The sequence below is a fragment of the Furipterus horrens genome, unplaced genomic scaffold (genome assembly GCF_987537825.1).
Source record: "Furipterus horrens unplaced genomic scaffold, mFurHor1.1.pri manual_scaffold_6, whole genome shotgun sequence".
NCBI lineage: Eukaryota > Metazoa > Chordata > Mammalia > Chiroptera > Furipteridae > Furipterus > Furipterus horrens.
In genome coordinates this window covers 43,241,231-43,260,023 of record NW_028327176.1, presented here as the reverse complement: position 1 = coordinate 43,260,023, position 18,793 = coordinate 43,241,231, and the positions used below count along the sequence as shown (strand labels likewise).

Here is an 18,793-nt window from a genome sequence, read left to right as displayed (position 1 = left end):
CCAGTACTGGTCCACAGCCTGAGGGTTGGGGATCCCTGAATTGTAATTGGTATTCTGGACCCAAGAGTTAGTCTTTAGTATATTCATATTAAATATTATATGATAGAACATATAGGTTAATAGTTACATAATTTGAGGATATTTTTCTAAGTGGGAAATAAAAGGCAAAAACAATAAAGTGATTGACACATTTAACTTCTTAAAAATAAAAATCTTCACTGTTTCAAAAAAATCACATTCATAAACAAGAGACAGACGACAAACTTGGAAAAATATTTGCAATATGTATTTCAAAAAGGGTTAATGTGCTTAATATATAGACTCTTTTTAAGAAACACTAAGGTACACACTTTAGTTAAAAAAAGAACAAAAGGAGTTCCCATCAAGATGGTAGAGTAGGTAAATGCTATTCTTGTCTCCTCCCATGACAACATCAAAATTACAACTAAACTACAGAACAACCATCATTGAGAACTGTAAGACGTCTAGCTGAACAGAAGTCCTATCACTAAGGATATACAGAAGAAGCCACATGGAGCCTGATAAGAGTGGTGAAGACGCAGAATAGGCTGGTCCCACACCCATGTGTGGTGCTTAAAAATCAGGAGGGACTTCTTTGCTGTGGAGGTCTTTCCTGAAGAGCAAGGGGTCCCAGACCCACACCAGGCTTCCAAGCCCATGGTTCTAGTGCCAGGAAGAGAAGTCCCCGTAACTTCTTGCTGTGAAAATGAGCAGAGATTGTGAGTGAGTGAGACAGGCCTAATGGAGTTCTAGTCATTACACTTAAAGGGCCTATACACAGGCTTATTCACTGATGGACTGACTCCCTCAAAGCTCCAGGTCTGGGGCAGCTGCTTAAAGATGCCAGGGACATATAAGAAAAAACTGAATTGTCTGACTTCATGGTATGGGCTGGAGAGACCACTTTTTTCCAGACAGAAGTACTGGCAGAGGTCACTGTCCATTGCTGATCCCTCCCCCTGCAGGTATAGGCAGGTGTCATATCTGAGTTGCCATCAATCTAGCTAACACTGTTTGCCTCACCCTGGTGATTCACTGAGACCCTGCCCTGCCCAATATTCAGGCCCACCCAGATCTCTGCCAGGGAATTTTCTGTACAAACAACCTGTCTTAGCTCATGCTTCAGCCTTCCCTAAATCTCTCAAAGGTTCATAAACCCCAAACAAGCAACATCTGACCTTGGTATGCCCCATACCTCTTATTAAGCAGCCCCAAGCCTGGCACTAGAAATAGGCAGCATCCATTCACAGCTTAGCTTCTCCCAGGCATCTCTCAGGACAAGTGGCAGATTACTTTGTAGCTCATATCAGGGAGCCCCAGGCAGGGCACGAGAAGCAGTTGACTTTCCCAAGAGGCATTAAAACCAAAACATCCTGTGGCTAACTTCCTACCACACCAGAGTACTACCTAACAACCTCCACAAATAACACATTCAAATGGAAGACTCAGAAGGCACCAGAGCCCTACTAAAGCAAATTCTGCTCCATAGGGTAAGTCCTTACACAATAGCTCCTCCACTGTAGTCACAGCCAATCCTCACAACCAATCAGCCTGAGGGTCAATCCATCCCAATGACATGCCAACAGTAGTCAAGGCTCAACCACTACAGGAGGGCATGCACAACCCATACAAGGGATATACCTGGAATTCCTGGCTCAGATGACAGGGATACTGTACCACTGGGCCCCACAGGACACCGACTACATAAGGACACTCTACCAAGACAAAGAGATGTAGCAGCTCTACCTGATATATAGAAACAAACACAGGGAGGCAGTCAAAATGAGGATATAAAGAAACATGTCCCAAATGAAAGAACAGAACAAAACTCCAGGAAAAAAAAACTAGAGTAAACTGCAACAACAACAAAAAAATTCTACCAGATGCAGAGTTCAAAACACTGGTTATAAGGATGCTTAATGATCACAGTGAGAACTTCAGCAAAAAGATAGGAAATATAAAAACAGAGATAGAAAATATTAAAAAGTACTCTTCAGAAATGAATACAATAACTAAAATGAACAATACATTAGAGGGAATCAACAGTAGAGTAGATAAAGCAGAAGATCAAATCAGTGATTTGGAAGATAAGGAAGCAGAAAACACCCAATCAGAACAGCAAAATAAAAAATAATCCAAAAACATGAGGATAGTTTGAGTGGCCTCTGAGACAACATCAAGCATACCAATCTTCACATCATAGGCATACCAGGAGAAGAAAGAGAGCAAAGGATTGAGAACCTATTTGAAGAAATGATGACTGAAAATGTCCCTCTCCTGGGGAAGGAAATAGACATACAAGCCCAGGATTCTCAGAGAATTCCAAACAAGATGAACCTAAAGAGGCCCACACCAGGACATACCATAATTAAAATACCAAAGTTGAAGACAAAGAGAGAATCTTAAAAGGAGCAAAAGAAAAGCAATTAGTTACCTACAAAGAAGCTCCCATAAGACCTCCAGCTGATTTCTCAAAAGAAACATTTCAGGCCAGAAGGGACTGGCATGAAATATTCAAAGTGATGAAAAGAAAAGACCTACAACAAAGATTACTCTATGTAGCAAAGCTAGTATTTAGAATTGAAGGACAGTTAAAGAGCTTCCCAGACAAGAAAAAGCTAAAGGAGTTCATCATCAACAAGTCAGTATTACAAGAAATATTAAAAGGACTCCTTTAAGAAGAAAAAAGTCAAAAATATGAATAATAAAATGGCAATAACTATATATTTATCAATAATTACTTTAAATACAAATGAATTAAATGCCCCAGTCACAAGATATAGGGTGACTGAATGGATAAGAAAACAAGACCCTATGTAAGAGATTCAATTCATATTGAAAAACACACACAGACTGAAAGTAAAAGAATAAAAAAAGATATTTCATGGAAATTGAAACAAAAAAATCTGGAGTAGCAGTACTTATATTAGACAAAATAGACTTTAAAACAAAGGCTATAACAAGAAACAAAGAAGGGCACAACATTTCCACTTCTGGCTATTTATCCAAAGAAACCCAAAACACTAATTTGAAAAGATATATGCACCTCTATGTTCATTGCAGCGTATTTACAATAGCCAAGGTATGGATGCAACCTAAGTGTCTGTCATGGATGAATGGATAAAGAAGAATTGGTGCATATATACAATGAAATCTGACTCGCCATAAAAAAGAATAAAATCTTGCAAGCTGCAACAACACAGAAGGTATTGTGCTAAGTGAAATAGGTCAGAAAGAGAAAGACAAATGCCAAATGATTTCATTTATATATGGAATCTAAATAAATATAATCAAACAAATTGGCAGGAATTTTGAGAATTGTAATATCCAAAGGTGAAGCAACAGGAAAATGTTCAAGATTCTCATACATTGCTAGAAGTTTATCAGAAAGAAATAACTATAACAGTTTTCCAAGAATAATGCCATGTGTAATTTGATATTAGGAAGCGAGAGGACATACAAATGGACAATAGACATATGAAAAGATCACCAATATCATTAATTATCAGAGAAATGCAAATTAAAACCACAATGAGATATCATCATCTCATACTTATCAAAATGGCTATCATCAATAAATCAAAAAACAAGTGCTGGCAAGGATGTGGAGAACGGGGAACCCTTCTGCATTGTTAGTGAGAATGAAGATTGGTGCAGCCACTGTGGAAAGCAGTGAAAAATTAAAAATGGAAATGCCTTATGACCCAGCAATTCCACTTCTAGGAATTTATCCAAAGAAACCCAAAACACTAATTCGAAAGAACATAAGCACCCCTATGTTCATCGCAGTGTTATTTACAATAGTTAAGGGTTGGAAGCAGTCCAAGTGTCTATCAGTAGATGAATGGATAAAACAGCTATAGTACATTTACACAATGGAATACTATTTGGCTATAAAAAAGAAGAAATTTTACCCTTTGTGACAGCATGCATGGACCTAGAGACCATTAAGCTAAGTGAAATAAGCCAGTCAGAGAAAAACAAGTACCATATGATTTCATTCATATGTGGAATCTAATGAACTAAGAAGCAAAACAGACTCATAGATAGAGGGCATGCTGACAGCTCTGGGTGGGGAGGAGTGATCAAGCAAAAAAGGAAAAGAACTCATGGGCATGGACAAAGGCATGGTGATTGCAGTGGGGAGGGAAGCGGGTGGAGGTGGAAGAGGGATAAATGGTAATGGAAAAAATGGAATAAAAATAAACTACTTCAAAACAAAGGCCAAGCCAAAAGCAAAAATAAAAACAAAAACAAAAACAATCTATCTCTAGGCTAGCAATTCACTAATTAATATCCTTTGGATATACTCAATAAGTTTATAATTCATTGATTTACACTCACATTTAGTGAAAAATTATCAACCTTGTCCCTCAGGTATGACAGTGAGAATGGGGGAAGGGAGAGATTAGGGTATCCTTATGAATATTCTACTTCACAAAAAACTAACATCTCTATTCACCCCTTCTTTGTACTTCAGGGAGTAGGGAGGGGGTGGCTTGGGGAATGTTTAGTGGTAAGGCTGTTTCCCTGTACACAATCTCCCCTTATCCATGGGGAATATGTTCTAAGAACCCCAGTGGATGCTTCAAAATGCAGCTATTACCAAACCCTATGTATACTATGTTTTTTCCTATACATATGTACCTAAAGTTTAATTTATAAATTAAGCACAATAAAAGATTAACAATAACTAATAATAAACTAGAACAGTTATAACAATATACTGTAATAAGTTATGTGTATGTGGTTTCTCTCTCAAATATCTTATTGTATTGTACTTACCCTTCTTCTTGTAATGACATAAGATGGTACAATGTCTATGTGATGAGATGAAGTGAAGTGACTGACATAGGCATTATGATGTAACTTTAGACTACCATTGACATTCTGATGATCCATCAGAAGGAGGTTCATCTGCTTTGGTGAACCTGGATCATCAAGCCATGATGGTGTCCATACTTGGATGTAGAGGACTATTTTTGGACCAAGGTTGACCTCGAGTAACTGAAACTGCAGAAAGTGAAACCATGGCTAAAGGCGGGGGGTGAGGGGGCAGGGGGAACCACTGTATTGACTTTGTATCGACATTTCAGAGTAGGCTAGCCTTACTATAGGTAGTTCCTGAACTTATAATATGTGAACTCACCACATTTCATGCACAGCTTTGTAGCTTAGCCAAGGCTCAGGACATCCCTGTTGACTTCCTATCCTTGTTTCCAACCACCTCGAACTTCTGTTAATCTTCATAGCATGTGTTGGAAAAAAAAAAAAGAACAATTCTGTATTAACTAAAAATACAGTGGGAAAGGGAATGGGATACAGGAATAATTGCAATGATTTTCTATTTTACAAAGCAAATTTACTTTCAAGAAAATTGAGTTATGTTATTCATCTACATAAATATAATAACTCAAATTTACTTGAGCTGTTTACCTATGTGTGCACCTTTAATTTAACACCAAACTGTCCATCGACAATACTTCTACTCTTATAACTGATGTAATTGGGGATCAAAACTGAATACAACTAAGCAATGTACAGTATACTATTGAAGACAATGTCTACTATTTGTTAAAAGCACAGAACCATAATCCAAAACAAACAAGAAGGTACAATGTATTAAGATTTGGGGGACAGGAAAATATTTTATTATAGTCAGTAAAAAGTAAAGATTAATTTTCTTCCAGGAAGGAGAACAGAATTTATATTTTTACACAGCATAACATAAAATATTATTAATACAGTAATACTATTACTACTAAAAATGAAACTATTACTTAGTCAATAAAATAGTTACTTGCTTCTAGTCAGTATCACAATCTACTTGACAGAGCTCAGGTTTCCCTAATCAAGTTTTTCTTTACAGATTTTCCCGGGCTTGTCGTTCCCACCCCCCACGTAGTCTGTCACAGGGAGCAGCAGCTTGCTATAGCAGATGAACACTGCGGTAGGCTAACACAAAGAAATGCACAGAATGAAAAAACTATAATATAAACAGCATTTTAAAGGGGGGACAATTCTCTAAGAAAAATGCTCAAGGGAGATAACTTTGAAGACCAAATATTATACAGTAGTCAGCCTTGAAATATCACTTAATATAATAAGAAAAATACCCTTCATGAGATTTGACTTTCTATGTAATTCATATCCTGGTTCTTTCTTAAAAACCTTTGAAAGTGTTGTGATTAGAATATATTGTGCTAGAGAGTCAAAAAGGTTTTGATTAGCCATTAACAACTTGAGGATTATTAGGTTATATTTCAGGTTATGTAGAGTAAAATTTTTGAAATGTGGTTGCTCATGTGGAACCATATTGAAGATAGTATACCCAAATATATAACTTATCTTTTAACTTCTTAGAACTGTCTCACAGTTCATTTTAAGGCAACAAATTGAATAATATGTTCTCTTAAATATATTGTTTCTAAATTATTAATATCAAGTAGAAAGAATTTATCTTTGTTATGTCAATGGACTAATTTAAGTAACTCTCAAAATCAGTTTCTTGTCACATAGCATAATACATTATTACCTGATAATTTTGCCTCTTCTCAAAGAGAAACAAACCATTGTACTAGGTTTAAATTTTTTTGTGAAAAAAATATTTTAAAAAGTAAATCATAAATGTAATTAAATCCCAGTGAACTATATTAAACAATTATTTGGGAAGTAGTTATTACTTTGACCATCAACATTGGCATAAAGAGTAAATAGTTTAGGCCCTGGCCACTGTGGCTCAGTGGATTGAGTGTTGGCCTGCGAGCCAAGTGTCGCTGGTTCGATTCCCAGTCAGGGCACATGACTAGGTTGCACATCAGGTCCCCAGCTGGGGGCGCGAGTGAGAGGCAACCACACAGTGAAGTTTCTCTCCCTCTCTTCTCCTTTCCCCTCTCTAAAAATAAAATAAATAAACAAACAAACAATTTTTTAAAAAAGAGTAAATAGTTTAACTTTTACAGGGTTATTTATTAATCTCACTGGGAATGATTTCCATGATTTTAAGAACAGAGACTCTATACTTCTCTCTTTAGATTTAGAGTAACAGGTGTAAAAGATGGGAATCCCAAATTATACTAGTCTCTTGATTCCATAAAAGTGGATTTCCTTCTCTGTTTTTCAGTATTTAACTAATGTGATTGCTGCCTATAAATATTATAAGCATCAACTAACAATATTTGGAAAGTTTTTTGAGCCCTTAGGACCATTTGTGATATCAATAATGACAGGATTCTTTCCAAACCACATTCTTTTCCTCTCAAAACTCTTCTGTAATATATTTTTGCACCATCATTGCTTGCTTTTCTATTTTTAGTATGTCTTCTGAACTATGACAAGCATGCTTATTATAGGCAACTTGGATAATAAGTAAAGTCTAAAGGAAAAATACCCATAATTTTGTGAATGTTTTCCTCCAGGATCTTGATGAAATAATTACAATTTTCACGTCTTTTCTCAATGGTAGAAAAATATCTTTAAAAGAATTCAGTCAGGCTTTTGATGACTTTAATTAACATAGCTAATCGCATTCTCTGTCTTTACAAGAAAAGGAACAGAGTTATTGCCTCACAGGTACAATAGAATTTAGAAAATTAAATGTTGGCATGATTTCACTTCCTCTGTAGGTGTTTCTTCTTCACAAACATCATTTTAATAGATGTGTCAATGATAGCTATCATTTATAGAAAGCCTCATTCAATGATATCATCTTCACATCAACCATAACAGTAAGTTATCATTATCCTCACCTTACAAAAAAAAGGTCTGAAATCAATCACACAGCTTTTAGGTAGTAAAGTGAGAATGTCAGGGGGTTTGAACTCGGCTTTCTCTGCTTCCAACGGCATCGTGTTTACTGTAGCCCAACACCTCATCATGAATATCATAATCTGCTTAATTAGACCCTGTGGTTGAGCACATCAAATGCTCCCCCACTTTTTTAGAAAACCAATATCAATGATGTTGGAATATCTTGATGTATAAAACTTTATTCATTTTTATCACTATCCCCTCACACCCCCCAAAAAAGAGCTTTAACATTTGGATTATTGCATTAGAAGCAGGAATATTTTTTAAGTAATTTGTACCAATTGCTTTCCTCAATGAGATTGTTCAAATTATAATTAATCAGCAGAGCATGAGGCTTCCTGCTTCTCTGTGCCCTTTATAACAATCTTGGTTAATTTAATAGATGGAATGGATTTTTTTGCTGCTCAGTTTAAAAAAAAATTGATTGCTATAATTCACTGTGTTTTAAAATATCAGTTCTATTCTATAGAATGAACCTTGTTTAAGAGCTAGCTAAGTCCCTGTACCAGAAATGGGAAGATATGGGAGTGGTCCTGAGACCTTTCATTTCCTTTATTCATTCAATAGTTATCCGGTTCCCATTCTAGGACAAGCTCTGTGCTAGTATTCAGGATAAAAAGATGAAAGCCCATTCCTATCCTCAAAGAGCTTGTGAACTAGCAAGAGAAGCAGACACAAATAAACAGTTACAGCACAGCATGACCAGCACTGTGACCAAAGTAACACAGATGAAGATGCTTTGAAAAACATAGAAAATGGCACTTAAACCATCTTCAGGGAGGTCCTGGAAGGTTTTTTGGAGATACTGAGGCTTGAGCTCCATCCTGGAAAGAAATAGGAGTTAGCCAGATTTTCCCTAACATCTCCAACTAGAATTAACAGCTTCTTCATCTGTGTGTTTTTCTTTACTAATGTGTATTGTACTTATTTGTTTTCGTGTCTCTTACTCCCTCATTGGGCTGAGCTTCTTGATGGGGAGGACTAGCCCTAATTAACCTATTACAATGTCATGAAAAGTAGGAATAAAATAAACATTAGTTGAATTATTTTGAAATCCTAGTCTTGTCGCTATTTTCTCCCATAACTTCCTTTTGATTTATATAAATGTGTGTGTGTGTGTTTTTCTTCTGATAGTAAAAATACTGTTCACCACACCCTTATCAGAATGAATGGAAAGGATGGAAAATAAGGAAGTGTTAGTGAAGGATTTGGAGTGACAGGAATGTTCAGACATTGCTGGATTGGAGCAACAGGAATGCTTATACATTGCTCGAAGTAGTAGAAATTGGTACAACCACTTTGGAAAACTTGGATCATATCTCCTAAGCCAGCAATTCTACTCTTAGGAATAAACTCAACACAAGTGCATGCAAATGTTTACCAAGAGGCATATTTTTACTAAAAAGTGGCACTATTCTAATAGTTACAAACTAGAAAATACACAGATGCTCATCAACAGTAGAATGGATAAACTTACTGTGTTATGGTCACAAACAGAAAGGAAAAAGACTCTACATTCAACAGCATGAAGGAATTTCATTAAAATAATTTTGGTTATTTAAGAGCTATATATTTTTGAAAAGCACTGTATGATTATTTTACATAAATCATAAAAATAGGCAAAACTATTATTAGAGGTCAGAAAAGGTCAGTTAGAAGTGGGGTTTAGTGACTTAGGAAGGGGAGAGTTTATGAATGTGCTGGTAGGGTTCCGTTTCTTGATCTGGGTGCTGGTTACAGGTATAAATTGAGTGTGTGCTCTTTCCTGTACAATTGACCCGTGAACAATGCTAGAGGTACTGACCTGCCACAGTATAACTTGTCAACCTTCTCATACATGGATTCCCAACCATGGATTGAAAAGTATATTATACATAGTTTAAAAATAATACACCTTATTTGAGAGGAAGAAGAAAAATACAGAAATGTTTTGAAAATTTTAAATTGCCCAAACGAACAATCCAGAAATAACAACTATTAACATTGTGAGTTACTTCCTTCTAGTCTTTTTTTTTTTTTTTGAAAGCCAATCAGTAAATCTTCATCTTCTCTTTATTATATCTTATAATAGTCCAAGATAGAGACTAAGCAGTAGTCCAACAAAGCACTAGTTCAAGAGTGGTCCAAGAGTCTCTATAAATGCGCTGAGAGGCTCTAGGTTAATTCTATCTTAGGTTACTTCCATATTCCTCCTCATCCTTCAACTTTTGGGGGAACTTCCTTTCCAAAGCCTTTCTTTTTTCCCACAGCCAAATTCTCAGTTCCCTGAGCCTTCTCCACCCCTTTCCTGGCCTTGGATCCCCCTCCACAATGTTACTTAATGCTTCCTGTCCTGTTGTTCTTTTCTCCCATCTCCTCATTTATGCTTTGTCAAAATTAGCCTTTCCCAAGTACTGATCCCTCAGGAAACTGACAAATAAATGTGCTGAACTAATTCAAGCCAAATTGTTTGTAATGGTTAATTTTATGTATCAACTTGGCTAGGCTATGGTGCCTAGTTGTTTCATCTAACGCTAGTCTAGGTGCTTCTGTAAGGTATTTTCTTTTTCTTTTTTTTTTTTTTTAATGTTTTTTATTGATTATATTGTTACAACAGTTCCAATTTTCTCCCCCTTGTTCCCCTCCACCCAGCACCACCCTCCCCCAGCAATCCCCCCCAAGTCCATACCCCTGGTTCGTAAAAATTAACTATCCCCCCCCCCTCTCAAATATTAGGACGCTTTGTAATCTTGTAAAGGACAATGGGCGAAGGTCTCAAGCTCCTCTAGCTGCTTCAAGCTGGACATGGTCGTCGTCCTACCTACCCTTGGGTCCAGAAAACCCTAATAAGAGTGGGGGTGTGGAGGGGAGGGTGGCCTTCCCACATGGGGAAGGATCGTGCAGACTCCAGGTTAGTTGGCTGTCTCCGGTCAACGGCGTGCTTGGTTTAACAGGCTGGTGTCCTTGTTGTGTTCTGGGGGCAACAGATTTGGCGAAAAGGGTTAAAAGACATCATTCAATCCATAACTACTAGATGACAAAAGGCAGGGATTAATTTTTCAATGTTCCATATTAGGAAAAAAAAAAAAAAGGGCTTCTTTGTAAGAAGGTGTGCTAGGCACATCTCGCCTGTCCAAAACCCTTTTGCCCATTATACTTAATTTGGGCTGAGGTAAATAGTTCAGGTTTTTCCCCCTCTCAGACCTCTGGGCCTTTTCTGTCCAAGCCATTAGGATAGAAAAGAGAAACCCGTTTTAAAGTGAAGCCCACAGACCACCCCATTCTTCCCCAACCCAGCCAAAAGCCACTGTGCTTGTGCTACCTCCTCCCCCTCTTTGCTCCTCACATATTTACACACATTTTATCAAATTAGGTTCATTTCTATTTAGTTTTACTTCTGGAATTTTATTTTTACTTTAAGTTAATCCTATCAAATATTCGTTGCAAACATGATTTTAAAGCTGCAGCGAAGTATTCCATCAAATGTATGTCGTGTATGTGTGTGTGTACACTTTTCTAAGCATATATTATTACGAATATTATATATTATACATATAAAGTCCTAGAACAGAAGCTACTCATGAACATTCTTCAAGCTCTGCATTCGTTCTCTGCTTCCTACCAGAATGGTTGCATCCCACTGACAATGTGTGAGGGCTCCTTGTATCAGAATACATACCCAGGTCATTTATCATTATTTCTACTCCTTTTCACGATACTAGGGTTTACAACAGGACTAAGGAATCTGCCGTTTTGCATCCGACTGAGGCTCTCAGCAAGAACCGGCTTTCCCCACACCCCTACCGTCCAAGCTCCCGGGCTCACAACCCGCGCTTCTGCCAGCCGGGCTGTGGAGCCCCCAGCGCCCCACGGTTGCCGTGGGAACAGCACACTGAGCATTGAGACGTAGAGCATGGAGCTGCCGGATCCCGTCCGTCAGCGGCTGGGAAACTTCAGCCGGACGGTGTTTGGGGACTCAAACCGGACCGGGCCAGAGTACAGCGAAGGTCCGGGTGAGTGCCCCGCCCACGACCTGGCGCGGGTTTGGAGCAGCAGATTTGCCAGGACCTAAAATGGCAGTTTCGCCTTCAGCTGGTTCTCTGCAGTGCGGGATGCGCCTTGGAGGAGAGGCCAAGCCGAGAGCTGGGAATGGGACGTTGCTGGGGATGGGACGTTTCTGGGCCCTGATGGCTGATCGTTCCGGGGCCTGGCCCGCGATTTGCAAGCAGGGTAGCTGAGGTGGTGCTGGGCTTACTCCAAAAAATATAAATACTATAAAAGCCGCTGCCGCAGCACACATCAGATCCTGCGCCCTCTGCGAAGGCCGACGTTGCTTTTCCTCTTCGGCGTCTGCCCTGGCTTTTCTGGCCTGGAGGGAGAGAATCACTCCTTCCCACTCCCCACACCCACCCCTGTAAAATTATCTTTTCCTTTTCTCCTTTACTAGCAGAACAAGTATGTTCCACCACAGGTGATTTTCTGGCAGAAGAGATGGAAAGGGGGGTAGGGGGGTTGAGTCATTTTAAACCACTCTCCGCAGACTCGAGTGAGAGTGGCCACACTAGCATCGCCTTCAATAAAACAACCCCCACTTCCTGCCTTCCTCTTCCCCTCCCCTATATATAACCCTTCACTAAATCTAGTAACAAAATGCCCTGATGCTACTATATGCAACCTGACAAGTAGTAATGCGGTTTTCTCTAAAACAGTTTCTGCTTCTTAAACCATGATGATAGACAATGTACTGTCAACCAGATCCATACGGTTTCTATCCCTGAACTCTGCTGGAAATAGAAATATTTTCCTCTGGCTTGGTTTAGGAATTTTTTAAAGGGTCAGGGAAAAGTAAATTCAGTTTTCTATGGTTGCATTTTTGCAACTTGATTCTTTGCCTGTCCCCCCAAATTTAGGCCTCTTCATGATTAGGATGCACAGAGAAAAACATAATGCGAAAAACTAGGTTTTTATTTTTCTGATTTCTAACGCTAAGGCTTAACAGTCTCTAAAATCTGATAAAATATCAGCAGACATTTTCTGTAAAGGAATAAATAGTAAATGTTTTAGATTTTGCAGGCTGTAGATCTCTGGCAGCTATAAATAATGGTAACTGGGTAGATAGGGCAGTGTTCCAATAAAACTTTATTTGTGGATACTAAAATTTAAATTTCATGTGATTTCAGTGTCAAAAAATATTATTCTTTGGTTATTTTCCCCCAACCATTTAAAAATGTGAAAAAAACACTTTTAGCTCACTTGCTATACAAAATTAGGCAGCTGGCTGGTAGTTTGCCTACCCCTGATTTAGATTATAAGTGTTTTAATTTAAATTCCATTTACAGAATTCAACTTATACTTTTGCAAAATTTAGTAAATTCATGTCTGTGCTTTCAAGATTCATTTACATATTAATTTGATTTTCAATTACATGATTATCAGTTTGAGCTGCTGAAATACAGATATAGCATAACTCTTAAGATGTTATTGTACAAAATTTTTAACATAAAAACTTCTTTGCAAAATTTGACTACATTTTCTGCTCCAAAGGTATTAAAATTTTCATCTTAACTAATTTGTCATTATTTTTCCACATTTTCTTTGTGGATCTGGTATAGGTTTGATTATTTGCACTGTAATTACAAGTATATATATCATTACCATGTCCACAGCTGACCAAGAATTGTACTATTATTGTGAAAAAAATCCTAAAATGGTGAGTTGCCTTCAGATCTCATTCCCTCATTAGTGATAATTTAATAAATAGGCGCAAGCAAAGTATATCATAATTAGGATTTTAAAAAGTAGATCATCATAATCAGGTACATTCTTGCTATGAGGCCATGATTATTTTTTACATTTTAAAATTATTAGAAGTTGTGGAGAAAAAGAAAAAAATCTGTTTTTAAGAAATTTATTTTAGAGCCTTATAAATTATTACTTTAGTGCAATTGGTTTCTGCTACTGTTAGAATTTATAAAATTTAGGATGCAAATGTAGGGTTCAATTTAAAAAAATTAAATTCTTATGTAATTCTCCCTACATAAAAACAAAATATTATACAATCAGTCTTAGATAAATGAAACTCATGTATCACAAATGACAGTCTGTTTGCATTAATTCATTCTGCTTTAGTGTAATTGATAATTATGATGTGTAAAGCAAGATGCTAGGTTCTATGAGGATATCAAATTTGGGTAGAATATGGTCTGTGTTTACATTGAGGCTTTTTATAACTGAAAGAAAAGGAAAGGGGACATATATATTGATTGAGTGCCAGGCATGGTGCTAGTATGAAATATATTATCTCTAATCCCTACAAGCAATCTGTGAGATAACTTTTCATAAAAATTTATTTATTTTTTAACAAGGTTACTTTATTTTATTTTATTTATCTGTTTCTAAAGAGAGGGGAAAGGAGAAAGAGAGGAGGAGAAACATCACTGTGCAGTTGCCTCTCTCACGCCCCCAACTGGGGACCTGGCGTGCAACTTAGTCATGTGCCCTGACTGGGAATTGAACCAGCGACACTTGGTTCGCAGGCCAACGCTCAACCCACTGAGCCACAGCAGCCAGGGCATCTGTGAGATAATTTTAATGTTACCATTTTACAGATGAAGAAATTGAGGGTCAAAGAGATTAAATAACTTATCTCAAGTCTGGCATCCAGAGTTACAAGGAAGTTTGGGGAATTCCAGGTTTAGTTGGACTCTAAAGCTCATAATCTCTTCACTATACCAGACTGTGTCTTGAGTGAGGGAGTATGGTTCTTTGCTAACACTTCTTATACACAGGTTAGAGTGGTAGGGGAAAGAGATTTCTACTGGAGTGGGCGAGTACAATTAAGAAAAAAATTGATGGAAAAAGTAGCATTTATTGGATATTAATGAATGGGTGGAATTAGGGTATGCTGAAGAGGGGTGTGTATATAATTATAATTTGGAGAGATTCTTTTTTGTATGATATTAGTTTATATGTGAGAAAGTAGTTTTCATATATTTTATGTGTTCATTTTACAGGCGCTTTACATAGAACTCTACAAAGGCAGTAATAACAATTATTGTATCTAAATGGGATTTATATTGATATTCTACTTTTAATCTATACCAGTAGTGTGCAAAAAAGTCAGCAGACTATAATGGCAAAATGCTAAAATAATTGAAAAATATGAAATATACCCCCACGTAGCCAGTATATGAACTAAATAGTATGATGGTGAATATTTCCTTTCACTGGCAATGATTATAAAGAGGCTTAAAATTTGGAGTTTTGTGGAGCCAATATGACGGTTATTCTCAGGAACTAAAGGATTTACAGGCATGGATCAGGAATAAGAGTTTGTCCCTTTTCTCTCTATTTCTATTGTAGATAATGAAATGGTTTCCAGTTTGGCATTGCAGATGTCACTTTATTTTAATGCTTACTATTTCCCCCTGTGGTGGGTAAGCAGCATTATGATGCTTCAAATGAAGGTAAGTATGTACTTTAATACTTTTGCTAAGGTCTCTTCTGCCCATCCTTGGCATTGCTGCATTGTTAATAAAATTAAAGTTCTTAATTTTTTTAAATCTCAAGTCAGTTTTACTATATGTGAGATTTTACAAACATGTTTATTTTTGTTTTTTTAGTATCCAATTTTGCCTGATTACTACAAATTCATTGTGATCACTGTTATCATCCTAATAACCTTAATCGAAGCTATCAGGTTGTATCTGGGATACATGGGTAACCTACAGGAAAAGGTAGGCTCCTCTTTTCTTTCTTTCAGTACTACACATCAATGCAATAAGTAGCAAAGAAAGGGCAGTGAGCTGTGGTGAAAGGAGCAAAGGCCTGTAGTTAAGGCCTGGTTCCTCTTTACCTCTTTTTGTCCCTGTGGTCTGTTTGCTTAATCTCATCAGCCTTGGTTTCTTTATTAGTAAAATGGGGAAAATAAGATAAATAAATAAAATGGGGAAAATATTTCATAGTTTTATTGGGATTAAATGAAATAATTTATATGAAGTACCTAACATCATAAGTACTTCAGAACTGATCATCTTTTCTCTTTTCACCAGTCTTGAAAATACTTGGTCAATTAAACATGTTTATTTGGATCCTGAGTAAAAAATTGAGGGGAAATTATAAGCTCATTTTCTGTGCTGGGCACATGTTTTCTGAATCATCAGGCTGCCTCAGCATGTACAGTTAGTTACCAGAGCTTAGGGATAATGCCTAATGATTCCTAAGGTTTTCTAGGCCCTTTGTAATTAGGCCCCACCCAGCCTGTCTCACTGTATTTCTTGCTATTTCCTAAACTAAGCATCCATTCCAGGCTGACATGTTGATTCCTGGTCATGCTCATCCCACATCTTTACTTAACTACTTTCTTGCCTCTTCCTCTTTCTACCCAACTTTAAAAAGCCTACATCCTGAATTCTTTCACCTACCCTTGTCACTCTTACTTCTTGTAACAGTCAGTCTATATTTCTAAGTGGTACATTTAATTATTCACTAAGGTGTAGTATTCTAGGATTATCACATAAATTAATTTTCTCTTCTAATCTAGACTGTAAATTCTCTGAGGACAAGGACATGTATACTTCTGAATTACAGAGATCACAATACAGGTTCACAGTAGTGCTAAGTACTTGCTTACCTGTATAAACAAAAGAGTATACTTTACTGATCCGATTACTCTTAATATGTGTCATTTCAGGTTCCTGAGTTGGCTGGCTTTTGGCTTTTGAGCCTTCTATTGCAGTTGCCTTTAATTCTTTTCTTGCTCTTTAATGAAGGCTTAATGAATCTGCCCTTGGAAAAAGCAGTACACATCATCTTCACTGTGTTCCTTACTTTCCAAGTCGTTTCAGCATTTCTTACCTTGAGGAAAATGGTAAATCAGTTGGCAACTCGTTTCCACCTCCAAGACTTTGACAGGCTCTCTGCAAATAGAGGAGGCATGAGAACAATGAGATCTTGTGTAGAAGAGATTTGACCCAGTGTTGTTTAGTGAAAATCTGAAAGGTCATTCTAGAAGACTGCAAGAGTTGGGAAAACATCAGAGATCTAGCATGAGAAGAAGGACAAAGCAAGTATTTGGAATTGTATACTCTCTGGTAATGAAATTCCAAGGTTGAAGGCAATGATACAGTACAAGTACAAGAAGTACAGTACAAGAAAGCAGTAAGCCAACCCTAAAACCTACATGTTTTCCACCTGATGCCAAATAACTTAATTTTTTGTTTGTTGTTGACTTTCTCAGGTGTGTAGAATTCTGTGTTGCTGGTTACAGTTTACCAGCTTTACTGTAATATTTCTAGTTGGTACCTATAACATTTCTAGTTAGAAATGTGTATATTTCTTTTAAACTTGTTAGCTATCCATGTCTTAGCAGTACATCTGAAGCACATGGATATGCTTATCAATATTGTGGTGTATTAGACTATATTTGTAAACCAAGACACCAAGTTTTCATGTCTGTTAGGGTTAAATTATAACCCTAGTCTCAGCTGTTGTCCTGAAGTTATGAAAAAATAAGTGGATTATCATGATATTTAGGAAATATTTTTATCATAAAATTGTAGCTTTCATAAAACCATGTTCAGTATTTATGGTAATAATGGTGTGCAAAATGTTTTTACAATAAATTATAAAATATTTATGTTAAAATATTTGTAACGAATTATTCTTGTCTTGTATAGTTCTTTTTGTGGGTTTATTTTTATTACAGAGTTGCAAGAGACAGAAAGAGAAAAAATATATAGTAGAGAGCCATATATCAATATGTGGTGGGCACTGAACTAAGCACATTAACCCTTGTGATCTCATCTACTAAATCATTATTTGCAGAAGAACTGCTTCATACCCAATAAATTCATATGAGCCTTGATTTGAAAACCGGGGTGCCTGTTAATCCATAGTCAGAGTTAAAGGTGACCAAAGGGACAATACTCATCATCATAAATAAGCATGTTCCCTTGCTAATAGGAAAAACCTACTTAAGGAAATTCTGGTAAGAGCAAAATTGCTTGGTGTATTTGAACATTATATTAAAGTGATTATAGGATTATCTTAAGGGATATACAGTAGTGCCCCCTTATATACAAGGGGTATGTTTGAAGGTCCCCAGTGTATGCCTGAAACCTCAGATAGTACTGAACACTATATATACAATGTTTTTTTCTATATATATATATACCTATGATAAAATTTAATTTATAAATTAGTCACAGTAAGAGATTAGCAACAATAACTAATAATAAAATAGAACAATTATAACATACTGTAATAAAAGTTATGTGGTTTATCTCAAAATATCTTATTGTACTGTATGTACCTTTTCACTTAAAGAAAGCACTTCATGGCTTCTCTGCAGCAAATCTTAATTGTCAACATCACTATTCTTGCACTCTGGGGCCATTATTAAGTAATATAAAGGTTACTTGAACACAAACACTGCAATATTATGAAAGCTGATCTGAGGACTAACAGGTGTGTAGCATCTACCATGTGGAGAGGCTGGACAAATGGATAATTCATATCCCAGGCAGGACAGAGCCAGACAGCATGAGACTTCATCATGTTACTCAGAACAGGGCACAATTTAAAACTTAGGAATTATTTCTGGAATTTTCCATTTAATATTTTCAGGCCATGGTTGACCATGGGTAACAAACTGCAGAAAGCAAAACTTCAGATAAAGAAGGGGAAATGTAATATTTTCTTCTTTACTATAGGAAAGTGTGACTTTATAAGTAAGGTATTTTACTGAGAAATAGTTGTAGCTACATTAAAAATTATTCCTTCCAATTTCCCTTCTCTGTAATTCATGCTCATCTTAGGATTTCCATGTTTTGCCTTATTTATTCTTACATTGCTTAATTTTTTAAAATATTTTCACACCCCACTCTTAACTACACCTGACCAAACTATGCTAATTTTATTTGTTTTTTATTGTTACACGGTTTGAAGATTTTCCCCTCTCCACTTCATGCACTGGCTAATTTAC

The 18,793-nt window shown here is 36.7% G+C and overlaps 1 protein-coding gene and 1 long non-coding RNA gene across 3 annotated transcripts; one reads left to right on the top strand and one right to left on the bottom strand.

The window, feature by feature from the left end:
• Positions 1-290: 290 nt before the first annotated feature.
• LOC150006046 (uncharacterized) lies at positions 291-16,723 on the bottom strand. 2 transcript variants are annotated; one of them, XR_016511723.1, is made up of 3 exons: positions 16,666-16,723; positions 5,171-5,265; positions 291-719 (listed from the first exon to the last, which is right to left on the bottom strand). It is a non-coding gene; the product is annotated as an uncharacterized LOC150006046 (long non-coding RNA). The 2 variants fall into 2 exon arrangements; XR_016511722.1 differs by lacking the exon at positions 16,666-16,723 and adding an exon at positions 11,489-11,596.
• TMEM17 (transmembrane protein 17) lies at positions 11,621-17,392 on the top strand. Its single transcript, XM_090280266.1, has 4 exons — positions 11,621-11,822; positions 15,172-15,275; positions 15,432-15,545; positions 16,502-17,392. The coding sequence occupies exons 1-4, from the start codon at positions 11,723-11,725 to the stop codon at positions 16,778-16,780; spliced, it is 597 nt and encodes a 198-aa protein (XP_090136392.1). The 5' UTR covers positions 11,621-11,722; the 3' UTR covers positions 16,781-17,392.
• The last annotated feature ends 1,401 nt before the right edge of the window (positions 17,393-18,793 follow it).

What these genes read in the sequence shown, in the direction of transcription:
- TMEM17 (XM_090280266.1), top strand. Translation starts at nt 11,723, where the DNA reads ATGGAGCTGCCGGATCCCGTCCGTCAGCGGCTGGGAAACTTCAGCCGG. An exon ending in TTATGATGCTTCAAATGAAG is followed by an intron (nt 15,276 to 15,431) that starts GTAAGTATGTAC and finishes TTGTTTTTTTAG; the next exon opens with TATCCAATTTTGCCTGATTA. An exon ending in TGGGTAACCTACAGGAAAAG is followed by an intron (nt 15,546 to 16,501) that starts GTAGGCTCCTCT and finishes GTGTCATTTCAG; the next exon opens with GTTCCTGAGTTGGCTGGCTT.